This window comes from Bufo bufo, chromosome 1, assembly GCF_905171765.1.
Source record: "Bufo bufo chromosome 1, aBufBuf1.1, whole genome shotgun sequence".
Lineage (NCBI taxonomy): Eukaryota > Metazoa > Chordata > Amphibia > Anura > Bufonidae > Bufo > Bufo bufo.
In genome coordinates this window covers 414,781,692-414,791,599 of record NC_053389.1, presented here as the reverse complement: position 1 = coordinate 414,791,599, position 9,908 = coordinate 414,781,692, and the positions used below count along the sequence as shown (strand labels likewise).

Genomic DNA, 9,908 nt, shown 5'->3' with positions numbered 1-9,908 from the left:
TTTGCCCACTGCTCCCTCTTTTGCTACGCTGTTGGCTCGGTCTCACCACTGCCTCTTCCTCCGAACTGTGAAAGTCAGTGGCACGACCTTCATTCCATGTGGGGTCTAGGACCTCATCGTCCCCTGCATCGTCTTCCACCCAGTCTTGATCCCTGACCTCCTGTTCAGTCTGCACACTGCAGAAAGACGCAGCAGTTGGCACCTGTGTTTCGTCATCATCAGAGACGTGCTGAGGTGGTATTCCCATGTCCTCATCATCAGGAAACATAAGTGGTTGTGCGTTAGTGCATTCTATCTCTTCCACCCCTGGTGAAGAGCTAGGTGGATGCCCTTGGGAAACCCTGGCAGCAGAGTCTTCAAACAGCATAAGAGACTGCTGCATAACTTGAGGCTCAGACAGTTTCCCTGATATGCATGGGGGTGATGTGACAGACTGATGGGCTTGGTTTTCATGCGCCATCTGTGCGCTTTCTGCAGAAGACTGGGTGGGAGATAATGTGAACGTGCTGGATGCACTGTCGGCCACCCAATTGACTAATGCCTGTACCTGCTCAGGCCTTACCATCCTTAGAACGGCATTGGGCCCCACCAAATATCCCTGTAAATTCTGGCGGCTACTGGGACCTGAGGTAGTTGGTACACTAGGACGTGTGGCTGTGGCAGAACGGCCACGTCCTCTCCCAGCACCAGAGGGTCCACTAACACCACCACGACCATGTCCACGTCCGCGTCCCTTATTAGATGTTTTCCTCATTGTTCCCGTTCACCACAATTTTGAGAATGGCAAATTTGGGAATACTTTTTTAACCCAGAAAAAAAAAATGTGCTTTTACGGTCACTACAAATAACTTGACCAGCTAAAACAGTACAGATTTGCTTGAATAGAAATGTGAGACCTGTTTTTTTTTGCACTGTGTGACAGGTTAAGGTTTAATCACAGAATCAGACTTCTATCTGCACGGTAGCGTGTGTCTTAGGTTTTTCTGAATGACACTATCTGTACCTTCAATGTAAGATATCCTTTTTGGGATAGATTTCAAGTAGGCCTCAAATACCAGAAACTAGTTATTTTGAGAATGGCAAATTTGGGAATAGTTTTTCAACCCAGAAAAAAAAAAAGTGCTTTTACCGTCACTACAAATAACTTGACCAGCTAAAACAGTACAGATTTGGTTGAATAGAAAGGTCTATTTTTTAGGCGCTGGGTGACAGGCTCAACTTGCCCCTGATGTAGTATATGGCCAAAAAATAACCACACTGTTGATGGTTAAATGCACTTGGGTGACACAGGCTCAGCCTGCAGCTGATGTAGTATATGGCCAAAAAATAATCAGACTGTTGATGGCTAAATGCACTTCGGTGACACAGGCTCAGCCTGCAGCTGATGTAGTATATGGCCAAAAAATAACCACACTATTGATGGTTAAATACACTTGGTGATAGCTTGTGCTGGCGCACCACAAGTCACAAAATGGCCGCCGATCACCCCAGAAAAAAAGTGATCTAAAAACGCTCTGGGCAGCCTCAAAAAAGTGAGCAAGTCAATATTAGCACTTCAATGATCCACAGCTGCAGATCGATCACAGAATGAAGTCTTTTGGAGGAGTTAATCACTGCCTAATCTCGCCCTAACGTCGCAGCTGCAACCTCTCCCTATGCTACAATCAGCAGAGTGACGTGCAGCGCAACGTGACCCAAGCTTATATAGAGGCTGGGTCACATGCTGCACTGGCCAATCACAGCCATGCCAATAGTAGGCATGGCTGTGATGGCCTCTTGGGGCAAGTAGTATGACGCTTGTTGATTGGCTGCTTTGCAGCCTTTCAAAAAGCGCCAAGAAAGTGCCGAACACCGAACCCGAACTTTTACGAAAATGTTCGGGTCCGTGTCACGGACACCCCAAAATTCGGTACGAACCCGAACTATACAGTTCGGGTTCGCTCATCCCTATTTATAACCATGTTATAAGGGAAAATAATAAAATCTACACAACAACGAACCCAAACCGGGTTCGGGTCTGGGTACCAAACATACCGATTTTTCTCACGCTCGTGCAAAACGCATTAAAATGCTTTGCACTCAAGCGGAAAAATCACAACACACCTGCATCTTGTCGGGGCCCTCACACGCAACGCCCGTGTGAAAGAGGCCTTAGTGTATTTTCAGGTGTTTTAACAACACCTTCTCTATAGGTGAAAAACACCTTTAAGAAAATGCTAGTGGTAAGCTACACTGTGTGTAAAAAGAACACCTGAAAAATAGAAAAAGGCCAAAAAAGAAAAGCTGTAAGGATATGTAAATTTAGCAAGTAGCAGACATTGCTAAGATCTGCAGATGATCTCATTTTCAAGCACCTAGCTCCAATCTGTGGCACGTGGAAGGGGCATAAAGCCTGATTGAAAGCAACGTTTTTTTTTACGTACGTGAAACCTCCGTGCATGTTCTAGTGGTTGGGAGAACAATGATGAACTGGAATGACGGGAAGATGTGCACAGAGGTGAACCTCTGCCTACATGTATAGTCTAATTAGAAGAATGGCTCGTAGTGATCCATTCTGTACTGCAAGTGAAATTGGACGTCAAAACCCAAGCCTAGGGCAGTAAACAATGTCTACACAAACCATCAGAAGGCATTTTCACGACATTGGGCTACGAGCCAGATGTCCAGTTACAAGTGTTCCACTGACCTCATGCCACCTCTAATCAACATGGTGCACAGCTAGACAGCAATGGAGCCTGAAATAGAGGTCTTTCCTCTTCAGCGATGAGCTCTGCTTTTATCTCCCCGCAATGATAGTCAGAGATTGGTCTGGAGACCAAGTGGGCAATGCCATGAAGAGGCCTTTACAAGGACATGTAACAGAATCCTACTCCTGGGTTTATGGTGTTGGGTGGCATAATATACGGTACCCATACCCCTCAAGGTACACTAACAGCTTGGATGGAACCAGTGATATGGCCATTTCCCCAAAGTGTCTCAGGAGACACTTTTCAACAGGACACCAGGCCACATGTTGCTCGAGCTACTGTGAGCAGCCTGCATCGCCTAAACGTGTTACCATGGGATGTAGCATCTCCAGATTTGTCTCCCATTTGGCACATCTGGGACGTCTTTGGTCAGCAATTTCTGTCGGCAGCAGATGTTGATGCTTTGCATGTCCTAGAGCTGTGATGGCTAACCTTCAGCACTCCATCTGTGGTACAACTACAACTCCCAAGATAAACAATTGCTTGGCTGTCCTCAGAACTTCATAGAAATGAATGGAGCATGCTGGGAGTTGTAGTTTCAACACAGCTGGAGTGCCAGAGGTTAGCCATCACTGTCCTAGTGGGTTCAGTGTGGTAGAACATTTCTCAGCCATTACTAACCCCATGGACAGCACGCGAAGGCATGTAAGTGCATGTATTTCTGCGTGTGGCGCTCATACCAAATACTGAATAAATAGAGATGCTTTGAATATTTTGTTTACATTTTTATCATTTGTATATCATTAACATGCCTATCAAGCCTTTGATTTCCAGAATTCCACAACTTTTCCTTCTTGGTGTTGCCATTTCAGTGTTGAGGAGGGTAAAAAATTATGATTGTGCTTATTCTGGGGTTATTTTTTTATTTTAACTATAAAAAAACAAAAACGCCAGAGCCAAATGTATGTGTTTAAGGACCCTAAAGGAGAAAGTAAAAGTGAAAGCTTTATGAATCACTTTATTTGGTGTCCATTCTAAGCTTTGGTTTCAGAAAAACTGCACGAAAAAAGCTGCAAGAAAAAAAAAAAAAAAACAGACACACACTACTTTTTCTTATTCTTTATTTAGAAATATTTTTCAAATAGTAAAGTAAAAAATCAAAATAGCAAAGTAAAAAATGTCAGCATGAGGGCTGTCAATAGCCGACAACTACTTGGGCCCTGTGAGCCTTCTGTTAGAGGCTAACAACAGAGGTATACGGCAGGAAGATTTGCTGACATATGCCACGATATAGGCATATAGGGCCAGATTTATCATTAGCTGAAGTCAAATTTATGGCGTGAAAAAGTAGCAAAATTTTGCGCAATCTGTACAACTGCGCAAAAATTAGCAACTTTTTTTTGCTCTGCGCTATGCTTGCCAGTTTTCTGAAAGTGGACGTGTTTTCTTATGTAAATTAATCTCTAGACAGATTTACTATTGTGACAATTCAAAAAAGTCACAAAAAATTGTGCAATTTCACTCCAGTGAGGACCATGCTTATGTTGGGAACGTTATATATATGTCCTGCACTTATTACATTGGCATCAAACAGAAGACTCTTTTTACCTTTTTTTTTATCTTTTTACCTGGTGAATCTAGATTTTCTAATTCTTCTAAATCGGGTAATGATCTAGAATTGTTTGCAGGTAGATTACTTTGGTTGGAAGATGCTGGTAGTTCTTGAGATGAATCAGTATTTAAATGCCTGCATTGCTGAGGACCATAATTTTGTTGAAGAAATTTGGCAAAAAGATCTGTCATCAAAGATGGGTCCATGTTTGCCATGTTCTCTTAGGTACAACTACTAATGAAGTAAATCTTGCGACTTTTCTGTCAGAAACCTATAAACGTGCGACTTTTTAATAGAACATGCAAATTTTTCGTAAAGCCGCTTACTAAAGGATAAACTAACCGCATTTATCACAGTATTAAAGGACCATTAATAAATCTGACTTTGGACATATGGAAGAGTGGAGTAAGATGGAAGTGTAATGATAAATCTGGCCCATAGTGCTATGCATTGTCCAATGGGCACAATGTTAGAAAATAGTATACAGTGTGGTATACACTTTTTTTTTTTTAAGCATTTATAGCAAAGTGCAGTCTTCTGCAATTTCCTATACAGTTAAGAGGGGTTTCTGGGAGTAGAATATCAATGACCTGTAGGGCATCAATATCTGATCAGTGGGAGTCTCCTACTCCCAGTACCGCCACTCAGTGGTGTACGTAGAGAAGCAAGGGCCTCAAACCAGGCCCCCCACACAGGACAGAAGGGTTCTGCCTAAACCCTTTAATGACCCTTGAGCCATTTTTCCACTGCCTCATTTGCTAAAAGTTGTTCCTTTAGAGGGTAGAGTCCTGACCACTTTTTCACCTCCAGTAGAAGAGGAGATGATCCCAAGACTGGGCCCCCTCTTGCCCTGGGTCACATGTTCTGCCGCTATGGTAGTTACGCCCCTGCCGCCACCGATCAACCATTTGAAGAGGCTGCGGCACTTCAGTGAGCACTGTGGCCTCCTCACAGCATACCAAGAACAGCACAAGATATTGTATAGCGGCTATACTTGGTATTGCAGTGTAGGCCCGTTCCCTGGAATGAAACGAAGTTGCACTTAGGCCACGTGACCGATGAACGTGACATCCCTGGCCCACGGAGTGAGACCCTCACTGATCAGATATTCAGAACCTATCCTGAGGATAGGTCATCATTATTTGAGTCCCTGAAGACCCCTGTATATAAAATAGGTATATCTAGGTGCACCTGACCCACTTGTGACCGCTCTAAGGACACATCAGATGTATACGCTGGGCATTTTCTACAGTCTGGCACAGGGCTTTACATTATGTGTTTGTGTATATATATAACAGCATGGCACCCTACCTTATTCTACAGAAACACTATCCAGTTTTTAACCAGTCTGGGTCTATCTGTGTTTGCACAGTGCAGCAGGCCCACGTATACTTATAATACAGCAAGTGCTGTGTGTACATATCCTGCCTATCACCAGCAGACAACACCCAAACCTCCTCTGGCTGACCTCATTAGACGCACTGTACACATCCCTTCAGCGGCGACCTTACTGGGCGGAGCTATGACGAGTGACCTTCATGGGAGGAGCCAAGCTCCCCCTACTTACCCGGCACCACGTGACCTTTGCGTCACCACACAGTCTTCTTCCTCTTTTGACCTTCTAGGGCGTGGCTTGTGCGGCACTCTCTAGAAGCTGCAGGTCTAAGCATAACTTTTATCCCGCCCACCCGAGTCCGCCTTCGCCTCCCCATTGGCTGACGCTAAGCCGGGGGGTTGCCCTCTGTCTCCAGAGTACGCGAACCGGAAGCGCCTCTTGCTCCAGCTGGTTGTCATTTCTGTGTGTGCTCGGTCCTGACTAGAAGGACGGGGAGGAGCAGCGGAGACGGACAGAGCCTGACGAGAGACGCACATAGAGGGATCATCATCCCCCCTCCCCCGCTCCCCGAGACCGACACAGAGACCCCCTTCTTCTTCTTCCTCCTTTCCCCCGATACACGTCCATCACTCGCTGCCCTTCACCCTCTCCGCTCGTTTTTCTGTCACACCGGGGCGGGGGAGCAGAGGCAACCATATGCTGTAATGTCACAGAGACTGGGAGGCGAGCTCCTGCGCTGTCACTGAAGAGCTGGCTTCATGAGGTAATACTCTGTCGTCTGGGGGTTGTGAGGTGCTGGCCGCGGCTGGGTGACGGTTCCTTATATTGAGAGACGTCATAATACTTTCCTGTGTCTTTTCTCTGGCTGCTGGGCAGGGTGCTGAGAGGAGGAGGACACCACCACCACTACCACCACACGGAGGAGAAGACCACACCGAGGCCTCTTCCAGCCTGCCTTCATACCTATTAGCTGTGCTCTCCATGACAGAAAGCTCCCCATTGATCTCTGGGCTGCACTACATGGATTGAATCTGGGGAGAGGCACAACCCACATTCACTAAACCAAAGAATCACTTGGTAGATTCCAGCCCCGGTTTCCTCTGCCTGACACCAGGCAGTGGTAAATGTCTGACAAGGATCACCATTAGAAGGTGTGGAGATTTCGTATGCACTAAGCACAATTTGGCTTCGAGCAGACAGGAAACCGACGCAAATTTTTGCTCTGAAAAAATTAGTAATAAATGGGGGATTACGGGTTTGGAGTGCTGGTGCAAAATAACACTGGGAATAAATCGGCGTTTCCAGTCAGGTTTCATCAACATTTGCAGCCTACTCACCACCATCAGAATGCCACCCCGAGCCCCGCCGCTTTCATAAATAACACCGCTGCCAATGGCAGTAGTGCCGGCTCAGCATGGCTCTTTCCTGCCACGGCTGCCCATAACATCCAGGATGAGATTCTGGGCTCCGACAAATCCAAATCTCAACAGGAACAGCAAGAGTCCTTAGAAAAACAGCAGCTTTCCCCTAGCCAAAGCCAGGAGGCGGGGATCCTACCTGACCCCGAGAAGGTGAAATCTGAGGAAAATCCAGGAGACAGCTCTTCGGAAAACGGGAAGGAGAAAATAAGAATCGAGTCTCCTGTGTTGACAGGGTTTGATTACCAAGAGGCGTCAGGGCTGGGGTCTTCAAACCAGACCCTGACCTCCTCTGCGTCTCCCCTCACGGGGTTCAGCAATTGGTCAGCTGCTATCGCCCCTTCTTCTAACACTATCATTAATGAGGATGCCAGTTTCTTTCACCAGGGAGGGGTCACTGCCGCTTCGGCAAATAATGGTGCTTTGCTGTTCCAAAATTTTCCTCACCATGTCAGCCCCGGGTTTGGAGGTAGCTTTTCTCCACAGATTGGACCCATGTCTCAACATCACCCCCACCACCCCCATTTTCAGCATCACCATAACCAACATCAACAGCAAAGGAGGTCTCCTGCCAGTCCACACCCACCCCCGTTCCCCCACAGAAATGCTGCTTTTAACCAACTACCCCATTTGGCCAACAATCTCAATAAACCCCCCTCTCCATGGAACAGCTACCAAAGCCCATCACCTACACCATCTTCTTCATGGAGCCCTGGTGGTAGTGGATATGGAGGATGGGGTGGGTCCCAAGGTAGGGATCACCGTAGAGGACTTAATGGAGGAATAACGCCCTTGAATTCCATCTCGCCCTTAAAGAAGAATTTTGGGAATAACCACATCCAGTTGCAGAAGTACGCCAGGCCCAACTCTGCCTTTGCACAAAAGTCTTGGATGGAAGACAGCTTGAACAGAGCCGACAACATATTTCCATTTGCGGTGAGGATGTATATTTGTGTTTTGTATGTCTTTCAGTGGGTCTGGAAATGTTGGGAATCATAAATTGGGCCGAGAAAGGAGATGTGGCATGGGAATTTTATGTGTTTAAGGTTTGGCCATAGTTGTAAATCAGAATGATGGCACAGGCTATGCGCCATCTTTAATGATGCCGCCATTTTGTAGAGCCAACATAAATGATCCCCATTATTTCCAGTAAGTTAGTTGGCTCCTGGAAGTAGGTCTTGCGTGCATCTAAAAATGATGTCCCTGGTACCAACATCTTTGTGGCCCTGAAAAATGCAGCTGATCTTTATTGATAACTCACTGGATCTATGGAGGTTCTACTGCTGGGACTCCCACCAATCCCAAGCACAAGAACCCTGTTACCCCTCAGAGCCCTCTGAAATGGACGAAGGGGCAGGTCGGCCATGCACGCTGCCACTTCATCTCTATGGGAGTACTGGAGACAGTGCTTGACTATTTCCAGAGCTCCCATAGAGTGGCATTGGGCCGCTCCGTTCATTTTCAGGGTGGGGCTCTGACGGTAAGAGGTCCCAGTTCTCATGATCTGTGTGAGTCCCTGCGTTAGGACCCCCCCATTAATCTAATATCCCCTATGCTATTGATAGGGGACACCTTGACAAAACTGGAGTACCTCCTTTAAGGTCTTTTCACGCTGTATCTTGGTGAATACGTTAAACGGACCCCATTATACTCATTTGGAGCGAACCGCATGGAATGACTCGGCAGACTGCGCCATTCTACACAGAGCCATCTAGTAAGAAAACTGGGTGACCGATGGTTCTCTTGGAAACCTTGGGCGCACCCTGCTGCGGCAGAGTGAAAAGACCCTTACAAGGTAGCTGAGCCTTGATGGAGGAGGGTTCTATGCACCACTGTGTACTGTACTGGTCTTTTATTGCTGGTTCTGATCCGTGCAGCCCTCTGCAGCTTCTCACCCTTCCATTTGGGTTGGGTATCTATGTGCCAGCCATCCCTGGCAGTATCCATACTTGCGTCATGGTTGACCTTGAAATCTTGCAGCAGAGCTCCAGTCCTTGTCCATCCCTGGTGCCGTTTGGTGACGGGCTCTGTACATTGCAGATATCACCTCAGCATCTGGCACCGGCCCATAGCCGGAGTTCCTGTAAAAATAGACAAGGGATCCTTTATTGTCTCCAAAACAAAGGTTGCGGCTGCAGATTTTCAGGTCAGCTGATCATGCATCTCCTCAGCGGACCCATCCTGATGGTGGTTATTTTTATCCCCGGTATGCAAGCTCTGCTGCCTGCATTCCTCCAGCCGTCCATGAAGCCCGACTGCTTTGTATTTTCTACACATCGCCAAATGGCTAACCCAGCTGTGCTGCATCCGTATGCAGGCCGTAGCTGGAGTGTTAACTCCTCCACTGCCGGTATCTATCGTCGCATACTGTACAAGCAGGTGTAGTATCGGTCATGACCCCCACTGTGTGTTAGGCACCTCTAATGCCTGCAGTGAATTTTGAGTAGCCCTGGCACTTGAAAGGTTACAGTTGCTGCTCCATTACTGGGATGGTTGTTTTGTAAGTCTGTGAAGAAGATGGCATTCACCCTTCGTCGTATCCATTCAGTATGGATGTGGTAACGGGGACATATATTGGTCGCAGTCTATTTTTCTGCAGCATATGCCGGCTGTGTACGGAAGCTTTTACTGGCTAATGTTTGACTAGTATGGGATTATTTTGCTGTAGGATGGTTTCCACTGCGGTATTGATGGTTGTCCTGTAGACTTAGTAGTCCTCATCCACCGTGCTCCACTGCAGCATCCAGTACTTGGCTCTTGGACAGTGTCCCACCTTCTTGTTCACTTGGCAGGTTTCTGTTAGCTGCTAATGGATCGGAAGAGCATTTGACATGACTATTACATTGCTACAATGG

The 9,908-nt window shown here is 46.8% G+C and overlaps 1 protein-coding gene across 1 annotated transcript in view; it reads left to right on the top strand.

Moving 5' to 3' along the window:
• The first annotated feature begins 6,077 nt into the window (after positions 1-6,077).
• Positions 6,078-9,908, top strand: part of CPEB4 (cytoplasmic polyadenylation element binding protein 4) — a 59,297-nt gene continuing 55,466 nt past the window's right edge. The window contains exons 1-2 of the mRNA XM_040406308.1: positions 6,078-6,398; positions 6,512-7,989. Of these exons, the coding sequence (XP_040262242.1) occupies positions 6,877-7,989 (1,113 nt within the window). The 5' untranslated portion in view covers positions 6,078-6,398; positions 6,512-6,876. The remainder of the gene's footprint in view (positions 6,399-6,511; positions 7,990-9,908) is intronic.